Source organism: Muscardinus avellanarius, assembly GCF_963383645.1.
Source record: "Muscardinus avellanarius genome assembly, chromosome: 12".
Taxonomy (NCBI): Eukaryota; Metazoa; Chordata; class Mammalia; order Rodentia; family Gliridae; genus Muscardinus; species Muscardinus avellanarius.
Genome location: NC_137798.1, coordinates 8,127,660 through 8,152,124, shown reverse-complemented (window position 1 = coordinate 8,152,124; position 24,465 = coordinate 8,127,660). Strand labels below are relative to the sequence as shown.

At 37.9% G+C, this 24,465-nt stretch overlaps 1 protein-coding gene across 1 annotated transcript; it reads left to right on the top strand.

Annotated features, from left to right (window-relative positions):
* Positions 1-70: 70 nt before the first annotated feature.
* Positions 71-24,231, top strand: DTWD1 (DTW domain containing 1; the record flags this gene model as incomplete). Its single annotated transcript, XM_080707017.1, has 7 exons — positions 71-244; positions 2,810-2,864; positions 3,051-3,476; positions 11,599-11,897; positions 16,206-16,349; positions 18,110-18,362; positions 23,984-24,231. The coding sequence occupies 7 exons, from the start codon at positions 71-73 to the stop codon at positions 24,229-24,231; spliced, it is 1,599 nt and encodes a 532-aa protein (XP_080563143.1).
* Between the last annotated feature and the right edge of the window lie 234 nt (positions 24,232-24,465).

Genomic DNA, 24,465 nt, shown 5'->3' with positions numbered 1-24,465 from the left:
GGTAACTTTGCAGAGATGAACAGAAGTCAGCTGGGCTCAGGCGTAGGATGAGCTGGAAGTAGACACCAACATGCAAAAACAAATGACTCGGCCAAACAATCCTCTCCCTTTACCCTCAAACTTCGGTTTTGAAGTCAAGAAAGCACAGTGGAAGAGGGTAAAGACATGTAAGAAACGGAGAAGAGAGATTACACGGGTCAACACATTCTTGGATTTCAGGACCAGGACTGAATTGACCCCAATGGTGAGTCAAAATACCTTAAACTTCAGTCCAAACTTCTTCCAGCTCCAATATTGTCAAAGATAAAAGAGGTGGCCACGAAGGGAGAGAGGCTGGAGGTTGTTAATCACAGGTGAATTTAATCAAAGTTCTGTATTTATTTATTTTTGGTGGTGCTGGGGGTGGAACCCAGAGGCGTTCTACCTCCAGGCTATACTCCCAGACCTATTTTATTTGGAAACAGGGTCTCACTAAGTTGCTGAGAGCCTCACTAAGTAGCTGAGGTTGACTTCAAACCTGTGCGATCCTCCTGTCTCAGCCTCCCAAGCGCGGGGGTTACAAGCGTGCGCCACCACGCCCGACCCATATTTATCTTCAATTCCATCGATTTCTCCTCTTACCTTCATTAGTATATTTCTGCTATAAATGTTTGAGAAATTCTCAAGGATAAAACTTACCCTACTGTGAAGCTGATTGCTCGACAGTCCCTGCTCAGGTACAATGAGCTTCTACCACCACTTTAACACTCATTTTTCAATATGAATAGAAACCGAAGATTACTTGAAATTTAAGGAATAACTGTAAGATGAGAAAGATAGCAGCAAAAAATAGAAATAAAAGACCTAAACACAAAATTTGGGATATACAATTTTCTTTTCTTCTCTCTCTCTCTCTGTGTACACACGTGTGCTACTGGGGATAAAAGTCAGGACTCAAACCGGGCAAGTGCTATACCCTTACCCAGTTGTTAAAAGTTAATTTGGAGTCAGATTCACACCAGCTCACACTCCGCCTGAGCCCAGCTGACTCCCGTTCTCAGAATTTTCTCCCTGAGTTTCCCTACACTGACTTTGAGCCTCCTGCCTCAGTTTCCGTAGTTCCTGGAATTATAGGTAGGCACTATTATGCCTGGCTTTCTTTCTTGTCAATAAGATATGGATTCTACATTCTATAAGGCAGCAGGACCACTAAAAATAAAAGTAAACCTGCATTCTCGAGTCTAACAGTTTATCTAACTAGGGAAATTTGCAATGAATCTTTTGTTGGAAGTGTTTATTGTATTAAATCATTGATATTTTGAGATTTTCTGTCATAGCAGTAAATTCTCTATGTTGTTTATTTAAAAATAGCCAAAAAATTCCTAGACAATCTTTTGAGAAATGGGATCTATGTCTTCTCTATAATCTGGGAAGCCTTATCTTTTACTTATAACAATGTGATGGAAGCCACTTTTATTTTGTGAGGATAGGTAAAAAAAAGACATGCAAAATCAGGTGTGGTGGTGCACGCTTGTAACCCAGTACTGGGGAGGCTGAGACAGGAGGATCACAGATGCATAGCCAGCCTCCGCTACTTAGCGAGACCCTCACAACTTAGTGAGAGCCTGTTTCAAAAATAAGGAATAAAATAGGGCTGGGGGTGAGGCTCAGAGTAGAGGCTCAGAGTAGAATGCCTTAGTACCCTCCTCTACTACCCCCCCCCCAAAAAAAAGACATGCAATTTCTTGACTTGTGCATTACAACACTCTATTTGGAACCCTGGGAGTAAGCTAAGAAGTCCGAGTACCCTGCCACCTTACGTGAGGAAGCACGGGCTACACAGAGAGGGTGTAAATAGCTCTATCATGCCTAGACGTCCTAGAGTTACTAAAGAAAAGCTGATCTACTGAGTGCTACTGACCATGCGATTCTACCAAATTTTGGAGAATTACATAGATATAGCAACCCAGTACTCTAATAAATAGTATTATTTGCTTTTTAATCTGTGTGATTTAACTGCTTCAATAAAACTAGCAGTTTTTTTATGATAAGGGAGAAATGGTGTGCATTATTTACTCCTGGTTTAGAGACTTCACCTTTGCTGCTTTCTCTACCCAGAATCTGCATATTTCCCCCTATATCAGTGGCTTTAAGTATAAATAAATCGGTGATTTTCAGAGTATAACTCAATAGATACTTTTTACAAATACAGCATAAAAAAAACTCTATAAAGCAATACTTTACTAAGTGCCATGCACTGAAGTATAATTTTAACTAGGCATGGCGGCCTACATCTATAATCCCAGTACTTGGGAGGCTGAGGCAGGCGGATCGCAGATTCCCGGCCAGTCTCAGCAACAAAGCCAGGCTCTCAGAACTTAGTGAGACCGATATAAATAAATAAATAAATAAATAAATAAATAAATAGGACTGAGAGTGTAGCTTAAAGATAGAATGCCCCTGGGTCCAACCTCCAGAACTCCCCCTCGCCCCCAAAAGGTGTAGTTTTGACTAAAGATACCTATTTGCTAGAACCCCCTACCATTGAGTGCTACACGATTCCTTTCTTAGTTAAAAACACTAAACTCTAACCGTCCTTCAAGGCCTTATCCACATTCAATCAAAAAGCCTACACTCTATTCTGAACTCTTTTGAAATTTATATCGTTTGTCATATTGTGTATTTTGACCTCTTCTGTGTTTAACTTGAAATTGTAAGCACAATTTCCATTCTGTTTTTCCCTCCGACCTGCTAAGCACGGCTCAGTGAATGCACTGATGGCTCTGACAGCTGTGTTTCTAAGTCTTCCTGTTAACACGCACTCCTTCAGTTTGGATTTTCTCGAATCGAGGGCATAGAAAAACGATTTAATCATTTACCCATGCGTTTTGCTTAATTTCAACAACAACAACAACAAAAAAGCCAGGGAGTGTCAATTCTCCGCGGGTTTTTTATGCAAGCCAAATCATCAACATACAAACTGTTTTCCCTAACAATGATCCAGAACAGGAAATCCGTGATCTTGCTATGGCCCCCAAAGAGGAATCCAACCAAATTCTCCTGACTAAAAGATTTTGGAGAATGGATAGATGGATCCGGGCCTAGCTCAGCAGGCCTGGGAGAAGCCTACACCGCCTGCGGCGGGGGCAGCCGGAGGCAGCGGCCTCCCCATCTAGCCCCGCCCCTCTCTTCCGGGCGGGCTACCTTCGCCGCGGCGTTTGCGCTGCGCCCAGCAGCGTCCCTAGCAACCGCTTGGCTCCGCCCTCTGGTGTCACCTGGAAAGCGTCCCTTCCGGTCCGTGCGCAATCGCGGCCCGGCGCGCGCCTCGGGCTGGGCGGAACCGAAGACGCGTGGAGCTGCGAGGACCGGCGGGCGGTGCAGGTCTGAGTCCCACTCCGCTCTCCCGCGCTGCTGTCCGCGGATCTCGGGGATCGGCGATCTGGCCCGAGCCGCGCTGCCGGGAAAAGCAAGCCTTCCTTCCCAGGACCCTAGCCGAGGTCGTGGCGGGTGTCACCTGCGAGGGACCCTCCTCTTGCCATTTAGGACCTTGAGGGCCCTTTGGGGGGAAAATTGTCTTAATTTTTCTTCCTAATAGGGTTTTTCGGTGCTTTCTTCCCCCAGGGAAAGTCCATCCGGACAAAGACAGTCCCCTAAGAACTCCATATCTTTTTTATTTTTATTATTTTTGGTGGCACTGGGGATGGAACCCAGGGGCATTCTACCCCCGAGCTATACCCCCAGCCCTATTTTTTATTCTTTATTTTCAAACAGGGTCTCACTGAGTTGCAAAGGCCTCACTAAGTAGCTGAGGCTGGCCTCGAACCGCATCCTCCTGTCTCAGCCTCCCACATGCTGGGATCACAAGCCACCACGCCCGGCTCCTTTTTTAGTCTTGGTGGTTTGCGGGGATTGGTAATCACGGAAAGAGAAACCTAGTAGAGACTAGAGACGTAGGAATATGTATGCCCAGCAGTGTATTTAAAATATTAGTACTGCGGTTACATAATAACCCGAGAAAGGAGATTGTTTCTTATGTTTGTTTCTTATGTCTAAAGTACTTGGTGGATGTGTAAGACAAACAAGGACGTACATTCGCATTTTCACGTGCCAGTTCCAGGGAGTTAGATGATAAAATCGATACTCAAGAAAGCAACATTTAAGAACTGTTTCTGATTGAATCCCAGTGTACTGTGAAACATTTTAGACAGTCTGCCTCCTATTAGGTACTGTGGGAGGTGTCACTGGTCCTGGATTTAAAAAAAAATGGTATCTTGGGCTTTAATAAATTAATGTTGAACCTGTACTTATTATATGCTCAGTTCTTAAAAATATTCTAGAAATAAATGTTGTGGATTCTTGGGTTTTATATAGTACTGAGTTGCCCCACAGTAAAGAATAGGGGAATTTTAGGTAATGCTCCATAGGGAGGTTGAGTCAACTTACAATGATAAAAAATGTAGGGTTTTTTACATTATAGGTTTTTTTTGGGGGGTAGTTTTTGCCTGGTTGGCACTTGCGGCAGGCTGCAGGTGGGCCATAAAGGTGGTTTGTCAGGACAAGCATGGTGGCCTGTAATTTGGAGGCTAAGACAGGAGGACCAGAGGAAGGCAAGTTCGAGGCCAGCCTCAGCAATGTAGACAGACCCTCAGCAACTTAGCCAGATTGTGTCTCAAAAAAAAAAAAAAAAAAAAAAAGGTCTGGGGTGTAGCTCAGAGGTAGACTGGCTCTGGAGCTTTGGAGTCAATACCCAGACCCCTCCCCCCAACACACACACACACACACACACACACACACACACACACACACACTTGTTGTCAGGTATCATACTGAATGCCTTTTTTGTTGTTGTTTTTTTCCAGAACGGTTTTGATTCAGTTAGCAAATAGTCGCGGAATTCCTCCTCTTTCATAAGAACCAGGAATAGGTGAAATTAGAAAAGAATTCTCTGTTTTTGCAGAGTTGAACGCTAGGTGGGCAGCTTTTCTGAACGATGCCTCTTAAGGAAATTTTTCTATGTCCCATATGTGGTACCAATAAAATTATTCAGAGGAAAAGGGGCTAGAGATTTTCCTAGCCCACATTTGAGTTGCTAAGGAACTGAATTAGAGGCCTGAGTCTAAAAATGCAAGGTTTTATGTAAGGTAGACAAGGTGCAGCTTGGTGAGTATAATTAGTTTCTTGGAAAATTGGGTAGAAGGAGGAGCAAATTTTTTTTTCATCCTAAGTTGCTGAATGGTATGTTAAATATACCGTCAGATGTTTGTCAGTCATTTCCCCTCTATATTTGATGCTAACGGGTACATTTTGAAAGTTTTGAATAATCATTTTTGCAACAAATGATTTGTATACTTTCCAGGCACGCTGTTGTTAGATCAGGGCCCATGACCTAATCATATGGTTTCAGAGACTTTTAGAGGCAGCAGTCCCTGATGTATAGCCTCATGGCTTTTATTTGTCCACCTCAACCACAGATGAGAGTGTGTAGGTGACACAGAGGAAGGAACCAGGACTATTTTCCTTTCATGGGTTTCCAGGTATTTGTGGTATTTGATTTTGTAGAGGAAGGGCATTTATATAAAGCTTCACTAATATCGGTTCAGTTATGTGGGAGGGAGGCCAGTGGAATTCAGGGTTATGTTTCTGAGATATCCTATTGCAAGAAAGATATCCTATTGCAAGAAAATGCACTTTATGGATTATATCCAAAACCACACCAGTAGTTTCCTGTTGAGTGTCAGGCATCCATACTGAATGAATTTTTTGGCATCCACAAGGATTGCGTCTTAGCCCCACTGTGGCCAGACTCTTTGGCAGCACATGCAGACCTACTAAGTTTCTACTGAATACCCAGAGAAATGATGTCAGGATGAATTCGTCCATCCCATTTTTTCTTTTAAAGGTTAAGTCCCATGATCTGAATAACTCAGAACTATTGTAGCCTTAAAATGCTTCTGAGAAAGAACTTCATTTATTCACGGAAAAAATCCAAACTGAGAGTTTCAGGGAAACATAATTAGCTACTTCAGCGCAGCAGTGCAGGGTTGTAATAGCTTCGAATAGTTGAGACTTTGTTGGCCAACGATAATTTAGATTCCTGAAGACTAAGAAGATCTCTTCCTAAACTTTGAAGGCTACTGTCTATTGTCCTTAGAATGAGGGTTTTTTTTTTTTTTATCTTAGGATTTCATTTATTGTATCTGCAGATGGACTTGCAAAACACCGGAAATTACACAAAAAATAGTCTCTACATGTATTTTCTAGGAATAAAATATACGATTTTCATGTGATTACTGAAAGCTTCTGAGACTCCAGAAAAGGTGGCAACTAGATACCTTGTACTCTACTCATTGTTAAGGGCATGTTCACAAAGGTCGAAGCCATTTTGAGATGGGTGATTTTTGGAGTGGTAATAAGAAATAGATAATATTTTCCGTTTGTGAAACAGGAAGGAAAAATTGGAACATCATTCTAAAATATCACTTTCACTGAGAAACCTCAAATGTAAATCTGTGCCTAATCAGTACACAAGCAAAAATATTTACTGGACATATTTTGTGGGTTTTTTTCCCCCTTAGGTAAATTTGGTACGTACATTTTCTTTTCCCTTCAGTGACAATGTTTTTTTTTTTTTAACATCTCTTTATTTTGGTCTCAAACTCACTGGAATTTACAATTTTTTTAAAAAACCCTCTTGATGAGTCATTGAGTTAAGGCCACAAACTTCTTGTTAGTGAATTGTGTTGTGTCTTCTGCTTCTCTGGACTTCTTGGTTCACTTTCTATTTGGGAGACCACAGAAAGTTTCCGGTTGGAGTCATAGCATTTCTTCTGGTACTGTTTGTATTCAAAGTGCCTTGGGCTTCATAGTTAAACACCACAATGTCATAAGGCTTTAGAGTACAAGAATCATTTTACAGCTGTGGAATGTATATCAAATCATAGGGCCCCCTTCTCTTTCCTCCCTTGAACGATATCTTGCATTTAAGGTATGCGAATAACAAATTTGGCAGCCATCATCCTTTGAACGAAATAAGGGGAAAAGTTATTTTATTATTTTATCTCTAGTACTAAGGAATCTGAATGGCATATCTTTTTTAAAAGCAGTATAAATTATTAGAGTGAGCAGACATTAATGTTATCCTAAATTTTTAAAAATTCGAAAACATATTTTACCATTTGGAATATCTTACAAATTATAATTGATGTTAGATGCTCTCATTTTTAGTGGATATAGTTGTGTTTTGAATTGGAGAGGAATATACTTTCACCTTCACTTATCATTTCTTTTCTTATTCTTTTTTTTTTTTGAACCTGCAATCCTCCTGTCTCAGCCTCCCAAATACCGGGATTACAAGCGTGCGCCACCATGCCCGGCTAGAAAAGGTATTTTAAAAATTATTATTATTTATTTTTATGTGGATCATACTGAAATTGGCATACGTTCAGACTGTGTTTTTTAAAGTACACAAATAGTTGGGCATGGTGGCGCAAGCTCGTAATTCCAGCATTTGGGAGGATGAAACAGGAGGATTTCAGTTGGCAGACAGCCTCAGCTACTTAATGAGGCCCTCTGCAACTTCGTGAGACCCTGTTTCAAAATAAAGGATAAAATATAGTGCGGCGGATGTAACTAAGAGGTAGTATGCTCCTGGTTTCATTCCCAGTACCACAAGAAAAAAAACCCACACACAAATATGCACTCAGATGAAGAGATACTTAGGAATCTGGGTGTTTTCCCATCCTTGAGTTGAGGTATGCCAACCACTTTTCTGTGAGCTACCACATATTTAAGCTGCCCAGAAGCTTCCCAAAGCCCATGCATTCAGGATTTGATGGAGGCTTTATTACCTAGTTGTGATTGCTAATAAACTGGGCTGGGAATTTCAGCAAGCCCCTGTCTGTTATATTCTTATCCTCTACCATCAGATCAGATGGCTGAGAGAATTTAAGGTTAGCATTTCTATGATCTGTCCTGGGGAAGGAATTATGAACCAGGAACTGTGGAAATAAATAAATAAAGCATGCACATGTGTACGTATATAGTCACACGTGTATATAATATATATTTGCCTACATACATACATAATGGCATCACAGTGTTCCATTAAATTTTACTGATAGCACTGCAACCTTCTATTTTCATTAGAGTTCAATGTGTGGTTGGCTATCAGCATCACTCAGTGTCAATTCCAAGTCCTTCTCCGGGGTTGAATATATTCCTGGCTGATACTACCATGAAACCACTGAATACTTAGTATTTATAAAACAAGATCACCATCGCTGGAACAGAGTGTGCTAGCAAGTGGATTTTCAGTGCCTATACTTTATATTTAAAATACTTTTTCTAAGATATAGCACCTTTCTATTCTTATGGGAGGAATACCCCATGGAAGGAATACCCCGAAAATGAAACTGTAATTTGGCATGGTGGGTGTGTTGCTTTTAATTATGCATTTTAAAGTGTGCCAGTTCAGTGACTTTACAATTGTTAGTATTCGTTAATAAACACTCTAACCATTATACTGTGGGAAATTAAATTGAATAATTTTTCTTCAAAGAGATAGTAAAATGTTTCCTGTTTTAATGTTGCCCTGACCCTCCCTTTTTGATTGTTGTTTTTACAGTGTACCTATGGTATGTGTTGTAGAGATAGATGTCAAACTTTGGTTTGAAGGAAGAATAGCTTTCAACCCATCTGCATTTCTTTTTTTAAAAATTTTTTATATTATTATATTTTTTAATGGTGCACTGTATTCATACATCATAGTGGGATTAAAAAAAAAAACTTTTTTAGACATACATGCACACATGTCCCAGTTAGCCCCTAACCGATCCCCACCCCGTTCCCTCCCCATCCCTCCTTCCCATGCTTGGCTTAGTGGTTGACATCTAGTATTATAGCAATTTATCCAAAATTAACAATGATAATCTCACATAACAGTTTCATATGTCTGATACCAAGCTTTTGATGACTTAAAGATAACATTTCAATATTTCTTTTTGCTTTCTTTCTTACCAGAGAATATTTTTTTTCTTTTTTTTTAGGTGAAACTATCATATATTTATTTAGTTATTTTTCAGAAAAAAATCTATCCTAATATGGAATATGTACTCTAGATACCCAAAACGATCTTGAAAAAGAGAAAAGCTAGAAGATGTATATTTTCTGATTTCAAACCATATAAAGCTACAATAATTGAAAGTGTAGTACTGTTATAAAGGCAGATATATAAACCATTGGAGTTAAATAAAAGCCTAGAGATAAATTCTTCCATATATTATCAAGTTATTTTTTACAAGGTTTCCACGAACATTTGGTGGAGGAAATAATCTTTTAACTAAATATTGTTGAAAAAGAATAATTACATGAAAAAGAATAAAACTGGACCCTTACCTAACCCCATATACAAATATTAATTCAAAGTAGATAAAAGACCAAAATATAAATCTTAAGACTATAAACTTTTAGAAGAAAATCTGGGTCATTAAAGCTCACAACATTGAAATTGGCAGTGATTTCTTGGATATGATTTCAATGGCACAGGCAACAGAAGAGTATACAAACTCCCTAAAAAATAAAAAAAATTGTATATTCAAAGACAATGTAAACAGAGTTAAAAGTTACTGATAGAATGGGATAAAATATTTCCAAATGCTTTATCTGAAGGTATATTAATATTCCAACTAGAAATCCTAAAAATTAGCAACAATAAAAGCAATACAATTTAGAGATAGGTAAAAGACTAACATAAATAATGAATCTCCACAGATAACCAATCTTAGTTGTCTGTTGGAGGGAAAATCTTTTTTCTCTGGTTCTGGTGTGTGTTACCTATTTCTTCTTTGTAGTTAATCTCTTGGAGTATTTTCTCTAGTGCTGGTTTTGAAGACATAAATTCCTTCAGTTTCTGTTTGTCATGGAAGCTTCTTATTTCCCCATCTAATTGGATAGAAAGTTTTGCTGGGTAGGAAATGTTTGGCTGGAAGTTGTTTTCTTTCAGAGTTTGGAATATGTTACTCCAAGCCCTTCTGGCTCTCATGACTTGGTTTGGGAAGTCTGGAGTGATTCTAATTGGTTTGCCTCTGAATGTCACTTGGTCCTTTGTTTTTGTTGCCTTTAAGATTCTCTGCTTGGCTTCCACATTGGTCATTTTGACAATTATGTGGCGTGGGGATCCTCTTCTCCGATCCTGTCTAAAGGGAGTTCTATAAGTTTCCTGGACCTGTGTATCGACCTCTTGCTCTATGTTTGGAAAATTTTCTGCTATTACTTCCTTGAAGAGATTGTTACTCCCTTTGGTTTCCCCTTCTTTCCCCTCCTGTATTCCAATTATTCTTAGGTTAGCTCTCTTAAAATGGGCCCATATTTCTTCAATGTCATATTCCTGCTATTGTATATTTTTTTCTAAATTGGAAACTATGCATTCATTTTTGGAGTGATCATCATCTAAGAGCGAGATTCTGTTCTCCATGTGGTCTAATCAGTTGTTTGTACTTTGAATTGAGGTCTTTACTTCATTAATTGCATCCTTTATCTCTTTTTGGCTCTCTCTGAATTCTTTTCGAAACACCTCTATTATTTCTACAGTTATTTTCCTGATTTGATCTTCTAGAAATCTCTGATTTTCTGTTTTATCAGGTTCTGATGTTGTGGGGTTGTGGGCATTCATTGCTCCATTGTTATTCCTCTTTCCCATGATTTCAGAAGTTTGTGCCTTCTCTGAGTTCTTCCCTTGGGTCACTACGATTTCACTTAAGGTGCTCTGGATCTCGAGTCTGTGGTATCTCAGTCCCCACTACTCCTTTACTGGGTTGTATCGCAGAGTCTCAGACCCAGGGAGTCAGTCGAGGCTGCTTTAGACCATGGGGGGTGCCAGGTTGGGCATTCTCCTATGGTGTGATATCTCTGCCACCACCACTCCCCCACTGGGTCAAGTCCCTGGGAGTGCTGTACTGGGATTTCTTCTCTAGGGGCCGCAATTTGACTCACTGTTGTTGAGTGTGCTGATGGAGCTGTAGTGGACTCGGTGAATTCACTGCTGCTGCCGCCGGTGGCAATATGGTGCTGTTGCCACACCCTCAGACGTGAGGCTGGCGTATTTTTTCTCTGGTTTTGAGCTCCGCTCTGAGTCCCTTTAGGGTGTGCTGAGCCCAGTCACTGGGAGCTTTAGATACTCCCTGCGCCAAAAAATCTGCCAAATTCCACTTGGCTGATCCGCAGCGGCTCACCTCGGCTCGCTGTCCGCCGCTCCTCTCTGGAGCCTGGTGGGCTGTTGAGTGCGTTGGTCTGTAGCCGTCCAGTGAATTCGCCGCTGCCGCCGGCAGTAAAGCGCTGCTGCCGCGTCCTCGGGCGTGAGGCCGGCGTATCTCCTCTGTGGCTCTGAGCTGTGTTCTGAGTCCCCCTCCTCTCTGGGGCCTGGTTCTGCAAGGGAAGATGGCGCCCGCGCCGTTCCGCACCACGGCTCCGGCTGCAGCACTGCGGTCTGGTTTCTTTCTGGTGTCTCGTTTTTCCAGCCCTCTTTTTCTCTGTCCCTTGTAATTACATTTTTTGTTTCTCTGCTGATGGTGTTTTCTGACTATGAAAGGCGCTGATTCTGTGGTAATAGAGATTGGTTGTTAGCGGGGCTCATAAGCCCAGCTTTTTTCCATCGCCATCTTCCTCAACTTCCATCTGCATTTCTTAAAGGAAGAGAAGAAAAGAATTCAAAATATATGGAAACAGAACAGTCACAAACTGCATCCACAGCTTCTGAAGATCCCCTTCAAAACTTGTGCTTAGCATCTCAAGAAGTTCTTCAGAAGGCTCAGCAAAGTGGGAGGTCAAGGTGTCTCCAATGTGGTGGCTCAAGGATGTTCTACTGCTATACATGTTACGTCCCAGTTGAAAATGTTCCTATCGAACAGATTCCAGTTGTCAAGGTTTGTAAGAAAAGGAGGGAAATGGGTTTTAAAGAGTTTTTATATATGCCTTCTAATATAATTGATAAGCTTGATAATGTTTTTATGAAAATGAATTGTATTAATGGGAAAAAATCAATCCTTTAAACTACTAAATCTGTTTTTAGTAGTTCTGGAAAAACACTTGAGTCTGAAATGAATGGTGTTGTTTTAATAAAATTACTCTTTAAAATTAGTAACTATAACTCTCTTACAATATAGAAAAAAATGTATGGTACACACAACTATATTAATAAAGACAATTCTATGGATTTACCTAAAGGAGCTTCAAAAACTACCTCAGGCCCTTTTGTTCCTTGAGAAAACACCATCCTAATAGAACTAGAGTTGATTTTTGCCTACAAAGGCTTTTGTGACTTATCCACATCCTGTGGATATGGAAGCAGAGTCAATGACCAAAACTGAACTACACTACAATTTATGACTAACACCTATTTATTGGTCTGTGTTATAATTATAGAGATTTTAAACCAGATATAAGACTTGATTTGAATTGATTGCTTACCTTTATGACTTTTGGCACTCATCATAACTACTTTTGTATAGTTAAGATATTCATGGATCATGTATGTAATAAAAGAGTTTATTACATATGTGTTAACTTGTCTAACACTGACCTGAACTTTGGAAATAAATCATATTTGTTTGTAAAACGTGATTGTTATCCATTAGGAGTTCAGAGACTAAATTCTTTGTAGTCTCATTAGAAATTGTCAATTAGAAAATAATTCACAACTGTATTATAAAATATTTATTGTGATTTTAAGGTCTATTTAAATTTGAAGGATGAAAGCACTTCATGACTCACTTTGGAAACTGAATTTCAATTTAGCCTATATGTAGGCAAATTTCCTGTAGGCAAATTCATGGTCTTCTTAGGGAGTCCAAATCACACAGACCAATGAGAGCTTTCCTGACTGAGAAAAAGGAAGTATCTTCAGTTTTCTCAGTAAAGCCAAGAGCTTGAGGTTAATAATTCTTTTTTAACTTTCCCATTACTTTACAGGAATGTTACATTTCAAAGCATAATTTTTGAAGTATATATATATATACAATTATTTTCTATCTTCTATGTATAGCATACCCACATAAGTAAAGTATTCTACTAAAGGTTTTATCTTAAAATGTATTGCATTAAAAAGAATTGAAGATCAGAAAAGTAAATAGCAATAACATATTTATATGACTGATATTTTCTTAGAAATGTGTTCCCAGATATTTTCTTAGAAATGTGTTCTCAGAGTATTGTTTACCAACCAGTGTACCACTATTTAATGGAAAGGACCTAAAACACTGCCACGTTTTGATCAGTGGCTCTATGTGGCCTGGGCTACGCAGAGTTTTCTAAAGCATTTATATTTTAGTGGCCACATAAAAATTTTGATATGTTAATGTATTAATAGTAATACTATAAAATGTTCTTTCTAATTCCTATCTCTTTTTTTCTAAAAAAATCCTTTAACCTTTGTTTTTACATAGCCTACTTGGGAAGGAAAAATAGCAACACAGTAAGTTCCTCCCAAGCTTTAAATTTTAGTCTAGGGAATAAATTAATAAATACCTATATTTTAACACAATATGATTCTTGAAAGTCATGGAAAATGCATAATAGTAAAGATAAATTGTACTATTGGAATTGTTTAAAAAGGATAGAACTATCAGAAGGTAAAATAAAAGTTTCAATATTATTAGAGTCCTAGTTTAAAAGACCTATAATTTAAAAGTCCTAGTTTAAAAGTCCTAGTTTAAGTTGTTTTTAATTTTAATTTTTTTTTATTTTTGCTGGGCGTGGTGATATATACCTGTAATCCCAGTACTTGGGAGCTGAGACAGGAGAATCAAAGGTTTGAGGCCAGTCTCAGCCAACTTAGACTCTCAGCTGCTTAATGAGACCCTGTTTCAAAATAAAGGATGGGGTCTAGCTCAAAAGTATAATGCCCCAGGGCTCTGAAACCCCCCTCTAATAAAGAGGGAGGGCTTTTTGTTGTTCTTTTGGAGAAAGATGATAATTACAAGGAAAATTGCCTGGGTCTCCCTGCTAATAGCATTTTGATATATTTGGGCAAAAGGTTTCTTGTAAATCTCTTGTAGAAAACATAGGTGTTGGAGAATAGATGGATATTTTTTACATATTCAAAAACAAAACGTTTCCAATCAAACTGCCCTTTGGTCAACACTATTAGTGTCAACTCTGTACCCGGCTATTATTTAAGGTGGACCTTTCTGTCAAATGTGTGACTAGAACACAGGCATGTGTTTTCATAGTTTGATAGGTTACTACGCTTTGACTTCATAGTGTTAGACATCTAGGTCTTAGTCCTTGAGAACTAATGATAACTGGATTGGGTCTGGGGGGATCAAATTGTCTTATGATTTGTTGCATAATTGCCTTATATTTAGGGATTTCAGTCCATACAACTTTCTCTTTTTATTTTTATGGAATTTAAAAAATAGGCTAGGAGCATGATTGGCAAAATTTGTTAATAACAGTCCTGTGTCCTTAATATCCATTGTGTATTTCAAGATGGCCAGCTGATCAAAACTAAACTGGTGTAGGTTTTGGAATTTTCAGCTCTACCAATCAACCCCCTGATAATGTCAGTTTAAGACGGACTAAAAGACTTTGGTCAGTTTTATTAGTGATGGGATATCATGATCCGTTTTCTTTCCCCACCCCACCTCCTTCCCTCTTTTCCACTTTCCCTGGGCTAAGATAATACTCAGCTGGTGCTCGGAGACCAGAGGAGAAGGAATACAGTGTCAGAGAAGGGAAGTCTGATGTAGGACTCAGCCAGAGGTAGACTGCTGTAAAAACATGAGTGAACTGCCCACTTAGGTGGTGAATTTTCTGTACCTTGAAGTTAGTCTGATGATTTGGATCCGGCGTTAAGAAATGATCCCTAGTCCTTAGAGGGGAGGAGAGAAGATTTTGGTGTTTAAAAGCCTAATTGAAAACTATTTGAGGGACTTATTTGTGGAACAAGGTCCATTATTTTTACCATTCTGTTCTCACATAATTGTCCAGAAAAATATATAATATGCAATTGGGTCAGCTTGGGGATATGCAGCAACTGTTCCTGTAAAAAATAACTGAATTAATGAAAGGAGAACAATAGGAGGCTTCTCAAAATAATTACTCTGAGTTAAAGAAGGCAGATGAAGAATACCTGTGTATGCTTCCAATTAATTGAACTATTAGAAGGACTGGGGATAGTTGGTTGATGGGGAGGTGTTGAGGACAGTAGAAGTCTTTTGCTAGTAGAGGTCATATTGAGCGGATTGCTCCACAGGTCTGATGCACTTTCAAACTTACTAGATGGCAAACTATAAATATGTGCAGCTCAAAGCCCAAGAAAAATAATAATTTTGTATTACAGGGTAAAGTAGCTGTATGCCCAGGGTAAATTCCTAGAATCCTGCCTTCTTACTATGGAATGGGAGACTCAGAGATTGGTGGAGAGTACTTTTGTATTAAAAAAAAAAAAGCCATTTAAAGTTTGAAGAGAAGAACCTATCTCAGAAGTATGTATGTATGTGTATATATATGTATATATATATATATATAAATACAAACTTCTGTGTGTGTGTATATATATATATATATATATATATATATATATACATATATCCATGTGTATCTCATACACACATGCACTCCCACACACGGATTACAGGTATGCACCACCAAGCCTGGCTCTAAATTATATCTAAGGCATAAGGTTATTTCTTAGACCTGTTACTGTTTTTCCAGTCGGTAATTATTTAATTTGTGCTGTTAAAATGCGCTGCTGACAATCACAACGTTCATAACAAAGGATAATGCCCTTGACTTAAAAGACTATATAAGGAACAGAATTTCAATTTGAATGCTAGATCTTAAGTATTGTCCAAACTTGTGTTTCCTTTTGAAATAGCATAAAGTCACCTAGAGTTCATAGGAATTATAAAAAATATTCTTGACGTGATACTGAAATGTAAGGGATTGAACTCAATAGACATGTAATTAAAATATCAGAGCTTTGCTTAAGGAGCAGATTATATATTCAGTGAGTTAAGAGTTATTGTACTGCATGATTTAACAAGGAGGAAAAACTTGGTTTTGTTTTGACTTTCACTATTAATACTTTGGTCTATAAAAGCATGACTTTATAAATAGGACTTTATATAAAGGAACTTAACATAAGGCTACTATTTAGCTTTAAAGAGTATCTTTAACATAAAAATTATAATTTTTTATTTTATTCATTCATCTTTTGCTTTTTTTTTTAGCTTCCACTGAAGATTGACATCATTAAACACCCAAATGAAACAGATGGCAAAAGCACTGCTATCCATGCCAAGCTCCTAGCACCTGACTTTGTAAACATTTACACATACCCTTGCATTCCAGAATATGAAGAAAAGGACCATGAAGTAAGGTTCCTTTGGACAATTCGTCACATTAAATAGAAACATGAAAGTTAAATTCCATGCCTTTCTGAACTTATCTGTATATAATTCAGTATCTTCCTTAATAATCTACTGGTATGTTTATTAATATCACACAGTATGCAATTTACTCCATGGATGTGTTCATAGGTCCTAGCCTATCATGCTTCTTTGAGTCTTCTGCTAAGTTTCCCATTTTTCTGCCCATTTTTTCAGGACTTCGCTCTTTGCCAATATCACTGTGCCCAATTTTGCTTTCTCCTTTTACCACTCCTCCTCCCTACTGTATTACACAGAGATGGTCTAGTTTGATGCAAACTAGGAAACCAAATTACCAGTGTTGTTGGAATGTCTCCAGAAGAACAAAAGAGAGACTGAGTGAGAAGGTTTTTCGTGAGTTCTTCCTAAATTAAGAGCTTTAGTACACAGCCTTTGTAATATTTCTTCTGACCTCTCAGTTGTCTTCCTTGCTCCTGTCTAGAGTCTTAATTGGCTTTCACATAGTTGAAATTGTCACATTGGTAAGATCTTACTGGTCTTGCCAAAAAGTAATTTTAAGACAGATCTAAAAAAGTTAGGCCTTGAGCGCTTCTAAAAAAAGCAAATAAGCCTTTTTAAGGTTTCATGGGGACCAGTTGTGGTGTGCTTAAATTAGAAAGAAAATTAGAAAGAAAATGAAGAATTAATACAGAAAGAACATGGGAAGTTTTTACTTTCCTATCTGTTTCTATGTATCTACCTATATATGTTTTGATTGAATTCATTTAGAAATTTGGGTTTGTAAATAATCTCTGAGTTTGAGATCTAGGAATATATTTGCATTTTCTTCTCTGGTTAGCTCTATACCATCTGTTTTTATTAAGTAGGATATACTGTGTTAGACTATTTAACCCTGGCATCGGTAATGGCTATAGACTCGTTACGTCATTTTCTCACCAGAATTCACTGTGTTGTTTTCTCTTTGCTGATTTATATAAGCAAATACGATATTTAGTCATGGAGCAGTTTTCAGTGGTTCTTTTATAAAGTATAATGTACTTTGCTTTTTTTTAGTGGGGAGGGGGGTGCTAGGAATTGAACCCAGGAGCATTCTACCTCCAGGCTATACCCCCAGCCCTATTTTTATTTTTTATTCTGAAACAGGGTCTTGCTAAGTTATGGAGGCTGGCCTCAAACCTGTGACCCTCCTGTCTCAGCTTCCCAAGTACTAGGACAACAGTGCACTATGCCTGGCTGTTTTTGCCTTTTTTTTTTTTTTTTTTTTTGGTGGTACTGGGGTTCCTGGAAGCCCTTCTACCTCCGGGCTACACTCCCAGACCTATTTTTACATTTTCATTTTTGGAAACAGGGTCTCCCAAGCCAGTGTGCGCGGCTGGCTTCGAACCTACGCGATCCTCCTGTCTCCGCCTCCCAAGCGCGGGGATTACAAGCGTGCGCCACCACGCCCGGCTGTTTTTGCCTTTTTATCTTATGAAATATGAGTTTAGGTTTCTGATTCAAAGTATAATTAATTTGGCCCTGTCGATCAGTGAATAACTTATTCTGAAGCAGTACTTTTAGGTAGTATATTATGATTATAAATTATCAAGGGCGAGCCAAAACCTTTACCATGCATAGTGAAAGAAAATACAGTAGACCCAACCTACTGCTGCTTCTCAAGATATTCAGCATTTTTTTCTTAAAGTTTTAAGTCATTTTGTATTGATCATAGTGTCACCTGACTAACTTGAGTTTCTTTGTTTTAGGTTGCACTTGTTTTTCCTGGACCTCAGTCTGTCTCAATAAAAGATATTTCTTTTCATCTGCAAAAAAGGATTCAAAATAGAGGCAAAAATGATGACCCTGGCAAACCATCCTTTAAACGCAAGAAGACCGAAGAGCAGGAGCCCTGTGATTTGAATGGTGGCACTGACAGAGGCGCAACACTGAAGAAAATTATCTTTATAGACAGCACCTGGAACCAAACCAACAAAATCTTCACCGATGAGCGACTTCAAGGTAAAAAACAAATGTTTTCTACCACCTTTATTTTGAAAAACTTCCAATTACGGATAAAAGGGTTGGCTGCATATCAATATATTTACCACACTTGCTTTATTTCTCTTTCTATACTAGCTGTATATACATATGCCTCTATATGTTTTACATATTGTGTATACTTCTGGTTGAACCATTTGAAAGTAAGTTGCAGGTTTTGTAACACTTCATCCTTAATTATTTAATTATACATCTCTTAGTAGTAGTCACACGCTATAGACTACTTAGTAGTCTATTATATAGACATCATTCTACTACATAATAGATGCAGTACCATCACCACTTCTGAGAACATTTAACAGAATTACATATCATCAAATGGATGGTTGGTCTATATTCCGATTTTCCAAATTGATCCCCAAATATTATTTTGTAGTTTCCCCTTCTCCCAATTCAGTATTTAAACTACTTACATTTCAGTTGGTTATTATGTGCCTTTAGTCTCTTTAAATCTAGAACATTACACTGATTTTTTTTCATAACGTAGATTTTTGTGAAGGACAGGTCAGTTGTCTGAGTGTGGGTTCAATAATGGTTGGGTTCAATTGAAATATTTTGGGCTCTGACACTTATAAGTAAGGATAAAACCAGGATTGTCTGTGACCATTCCAGTTATCTATTGTTTTTGAATAACCATTAAATGATTAACCATGGACTTTCACTCATAAATAAACCTGATAAGTTAATTTAAATATAGGTTTAATAAGTTAAACCTGATTTAGCTGATAAGTTAAACAGTTAATAGGTAAAGTTGTAGTCTTACTATTAAGCAGTTCATAGGTGAAGTTGTAGACTTACCGTTGAATTGAATCAGGAGGTATATAATAAAAGTTGTTTCATTATTTGTGATAATTAATTACTTGATTAAGTGATTGACAGTTCTTTTTATTATAATGGCTAATTCCTCTGTTTATCATTAATAATCATAATCTGTGGAGTGATGCTTTCAGGCTACCTACTATTTCTCAGTGGCTTGTTAGGATTCGTTGATAATTGTTTAAGATCAATAATTACATTGAGAATTGAAAAATGGCAAAATTTTAAATAATTTTTGCTACTACTGCCTGTGTTAGCTGGCATTTTTTTTTTTTTTTTGAGATGTGTCCACCTTTTGTCCAGGTTGGTCTCCAACTACTCGTGGGCTCAGAGAGTTCTCCTGCGTCACCCTCCCCAGAAGCTGAGCCTCTGCACCCCACCCACTGCCGAAGATGGGCTGGCTGGCTTTCTTATGGAAAGAAGAGCTTTCCTTTACTTATTTTCTTTTACCCCACATCCCTTTTCCTATTCTTTTTGATGCTCAAGTCGTCCCAAGTTTTGCCATGGGCACTCCTTCAGGTCCTCATTTGTTTTTCTGAATCTGGAGTATCTCAGGTTCACCTGTACTTTTTTTCCTGCCTCAGACTTAAAATCAGTAATTCTTGTAAGGATCTGTGGTTCCTTTCCATAGGAAATAATACTAGAAAGTAAGGTCTGGTAAATCCTTTACAACTTGGATATCATTGCTTCAGTGGACAGAGCCAAGGAAAATAAACAGATATATGAGTTCACGTGGATAGTTGCAGTTGAGATTTAATTTTATATGAATTTTACTTATTTTGTTTTATATTTTTATCTCTTTTCTTGCCTTAGAGTCAAACACTTAGGTCCTTATAACAATAGTTTAAAGTGTTATTGTCTACTAGTTACAAAGAGAATAGTATAAAGAAGAAGGGCACTACACTGGGACTCCTGTTGTCTTGTTTACCCAGCTTGACTCAGCTCCTCAGCTGAGCTTCTCAGTAGTTTCTCTAAATCATTTTTTTCCTCTTTTCCCACTGTCTGATGACTCTGTTCATATATGATTAGAAGCAAGAGAACTTCCCAGTTAGAATAAGGTAGTTGCTAAAAAGTTCAACCTACAGGGCTCCTCCCAGGTGATTGTTAGAAATGTGAATCATAGAAAGTTTTAACACCTTTTGAATTCTACTTTGTGTTAATCAGGCCAGGCTAAAGGGAATGACAATACTGCATTTAAATTGCTTAATTTATATGGTGTGTGCCTCTGAGATGCCCGTACATGTTAGTAAGGTTGCTTTGTTAATGCGATTCTGGTGTGCTTGTGTCTGTGTGAGAGAGGGGCAGGGAGTACTTCAGAGGATAAGACCTTTAGGAATTTTGTTGCTGGTGTTCAGTAGAGAGAGTTGAACTCCCAAGGCCCTGTTCTTTAACAGAGGGAGAGGGAGCGGGGACACCATCAGCTACATTCCCTTCAATGTTTACAGCAACAAGTTACTTCTCAGTTTGGAGATTTTTCTGAGCTATTTTTCATTATTATTACCTTATATGGTCATTGCAAGGAACAAATGAAAGAAGATAAGTGAAAACTCCTTGAAAAAAAACTATAAAAGGAATTATTCTGGCACCAGAGTCTGCTTGTGCTTTAGATTTGCCTAAAATCAGATTTGTACAAAAATATTTCTGTTTTTCCTTCCCAACTTACATAGAAAGCATATGTTTCAATTGTGTGCTATATCAGAAGTTGTAAGGAGGCTTTCTGAATCCCTTCAGAATTCTCAATGTATAGAGGCCGGCTTCTCTGTCTGTCCCACTTCAGTTTCTGCCCCTTCTGGCTCCTCGTCATGCCAGAAGGGAGAATTGGGAATTTCTGAATACTTATAACCTCTACAGCTGTGAAATAATTTCTGAATAAGCTAAGTTATCTACACAAGAAAGCCCATGTTATAAATCACAGTCTGTGTTATAAATTTAGGTTTTTCTTTTTCTCTTTGTTTTTTAAATTCTGGGGATTAAACCAAGGAGCATTCAACTTCTGAGCTACATTCCCATTTCAGGTGAAGGAAATGGCATCTGCAGAAGGATGTAAGAATCATTTGCACACAAGAAACGGAAAGAGTTAATATGGCCTCTAATACAGACCTATGAGAATGGCAAAAGAAGAGACAGGAGAAATTCAAATTATAAATACCCTTAAGTGTTGTGCTTGGGGACTGGGTCTAAAGCATGACATCATTAAAAGACGCGGCATAATTAAAAGAATTTTAAGCCTGTCCTTGACATTATCAGATAGTATTAAGTCAAATGGGAAGAGCTGGACTGGGAACTGACTTCTAGGCCCAGATCTGCCAGTAAATGGGAAGAGTTTATTTTTTTTTTAGGGGGAGGGGTACTATATTGCAGTTCAGAATAAGCTATTACACCTACAGAAGTTGTAATGTTAAGCCACAGAGCACAGCAACAGAGTGAGGAGTCAGAAGTGTCAGTAACTCCTGTGTTCTCCTTCCCCATGGAATGTTTACCATTTTCTCCACTGCATTCTTTGTTTTGTCCATCTCTGTTGAGTACATCCCTCAGGAACTCCTTTGATTTGGTTTCTTGTTGGCATGTTTTCCCCTTTTGTTCGTCTATTAATGTTTTCGCTCATTTCTTTGACATATTATTCTGGTGGGTAACACAATTTTCGGTTCCATTTTGTTTTGTTTGTTTTGTTTTTGACACTTAGAGGATAGAATTCCAGTGTCTTCAGCATTTTACTGTTGTTAATGAAGAGCTTCCTGTCATGGTAGTTGTCATTCCTTTGTGTATAACCTGTCCCTTTTCAGTGGCTACTTTTTATTTATTTATTTATTTATTTATTTATTTATTTATTTTTGTTGTTTTTGTTTTGGGTTATTTATTTATTTATTTATTTATTTATTTATTTTGGTGGTACAGGGTCTCTTGCTGGCTTCGAACCTGCGCGATCCTCCTGTCTCTGCCTCCCAAGCGCGGGGATTACAAGCGTGCGCCACCACGCCCGGCCAGTGGCTACTTTTTAAATCTCTTTATCGTTGCTGTTTTGCAGTCACGCTACTATGTGAAAGGTCTAGACAGTTATCTCTGTATTTATCGTTTGGACTGTAAAATATTATTTCTGGCAAAGTCGCAATACCTCTTTAGACACTATCTCTGCCCCTTTCTCTCTGCTGCTCTCCTCCTGGGGCTCCTGTTAGACATTTGATCCACCATGTTTCTTAATGCCTTTATGTTTTATATTAGATATTTCTTGTCACTTTCTGAGGTAGCTTTTGGTAAAAGAGATATGACAGTGGAAAATCATTGATGTTTCAGAGGTCCCTAGTGGACCAATTTTAATGTAACCTTCTCCCTTTATCCCTCCCCTTAAAATAAAAAAAAATGCTAAAAATATGACAGATAAATATGGGTCCAAGTACCAAGCTGAAAGCATCCTGAGTTTTTATGCTGACATCTGAGTTTAAAACAAAATGCTGTTTCTCTCATCATTTCTTCTTTAAATTGTTCATGAGAAAAGTATTCTAGTTAATTGACTAAGGCTCTGAAGCATGGATATGACAGATTAAAAAAAGAAAAAATTGCTCTATTTACTCTGTTTTAGTAATGGTCTAGAAGTAAACTTTTACCACTACTAAGGATCATTAAGTTGTCTATCTAAGTGAGTTTCAGAATGATATTTTAAGTCAGTTTGTCAAAAAAATAAAAAGAACATTTTGAAAACTGATGTTATTGTAACAGGTTAAAAATTTTAAGACATTGGTAGATAGATGATAGAAAGAAATGAAGAGCTTAAGTGTTAACCGTTTTTAATCCATTGTTCCAAAGTCTTAGACCTAGAGGTAACTCTCATAGATAAAATTGTATTTTTCGTGTTTTATGTTGCATGTATATATATGTATATACGTATGAGTGTGTGCATATATATGGGTACATTAAAATAAAATATATTGCCGGGCGTGTTGGCGCACGCTTATAATCCCAGCATTCGGGAGGCTGAGACCTGAGGATCACGGTTCGTGGACAGCCTCGGCTACTTAGTGAGACCTCTGCAACTTAGTGAGACCCGGTTTCAAAATAAAGAATAAAAAATAGGGCAGGGGGTGTAGTTTGGAGGTCGAATGCCCCTGGGTTCCATCTCTAGGCCCACCAAAAAAATAAATTAAAAAAAAAATAAAATATATTTGGCCGGGCATGGTGGTGTATGCTTGTAATCCTAGCATTTGGGAGGCTGAGACCAGAGGATTACAGTTCGTAGACAGCCTCAGCTTCTTAGTGAGGCCCTTCGCAACTTAGTGAGACCCTGTTTCAAAATAAAGAATAAAAAAATAGGGCAGAGGATGTAGCTTGGAGGTCAAATGCCCCTGGGTTCTATCCCCAGACCTGAAAAAAAAAAAAAAAATATATATATATATTTGTGTGTATTATACCTTAACACATTAAAATAAAATCATATTTGAGCCGGGCGTGGTGGCGCACGCTTGTAATCCCCGTGCTTGGGAGGCAGAGACAGGAGGATCGCACAGGTTCGAAGCCAGCCGCGCTGGCGTAAGAGAGCCAGTTTCAAAAATATAAAATAGGTCTGGGAGTGTAGCCCGGAGGAAGAAGGGCTTCCAGGAACCCCAGTACCACCAAAAAAAAAAAAAAAAAAAAAATCATATTTGGAATTGAGATTGAAGGAACTTATCTGTACATCTTTTAAACATTTTTAAAAGAATTAAGATAAATGATTATAATGATGCCACATCCTGTATGTGCTATCTTTGATTTATATTTTTCTCTTTTTTTGGCAGGTTTGCTACAAGTTGAGTTGAAAACAAGAAAAACTTGCTTTTGGCGCCATCAAAAAGGAAAGCCGGATACTTTCCTTTCCACAATTGAAGCCATTTACTACTTTCTAGTAGACTATCATACTGATATATTAAAAGAGAAATACAAAGGGCAGTATGACAATCTTTTATTTTTCTATTCTTTTATGTACCAACTGATAAAGAATGCTAAATGCTGTGGAGATAAGGAAACAACAAAACTTATTCAATAGTTGCTAACAAGAAACCTGTCATCTTATTTTTGTAAAATTAATAAACTTAGATTTGTGCTGTTTGTATTCTTAAGAGATAATCATGTGTAATTCCTATAAGGTCCCTTGAAATTTTGTTTAATTCATCTTACTTCATATTTTTAAAAAGAAAATTGTATTTGAGGCAATTTTTCAGAGATAGATGGATTAAAAACATTATTTCAGAAGTTATGTGCTCAATTTTCTTACTATTTT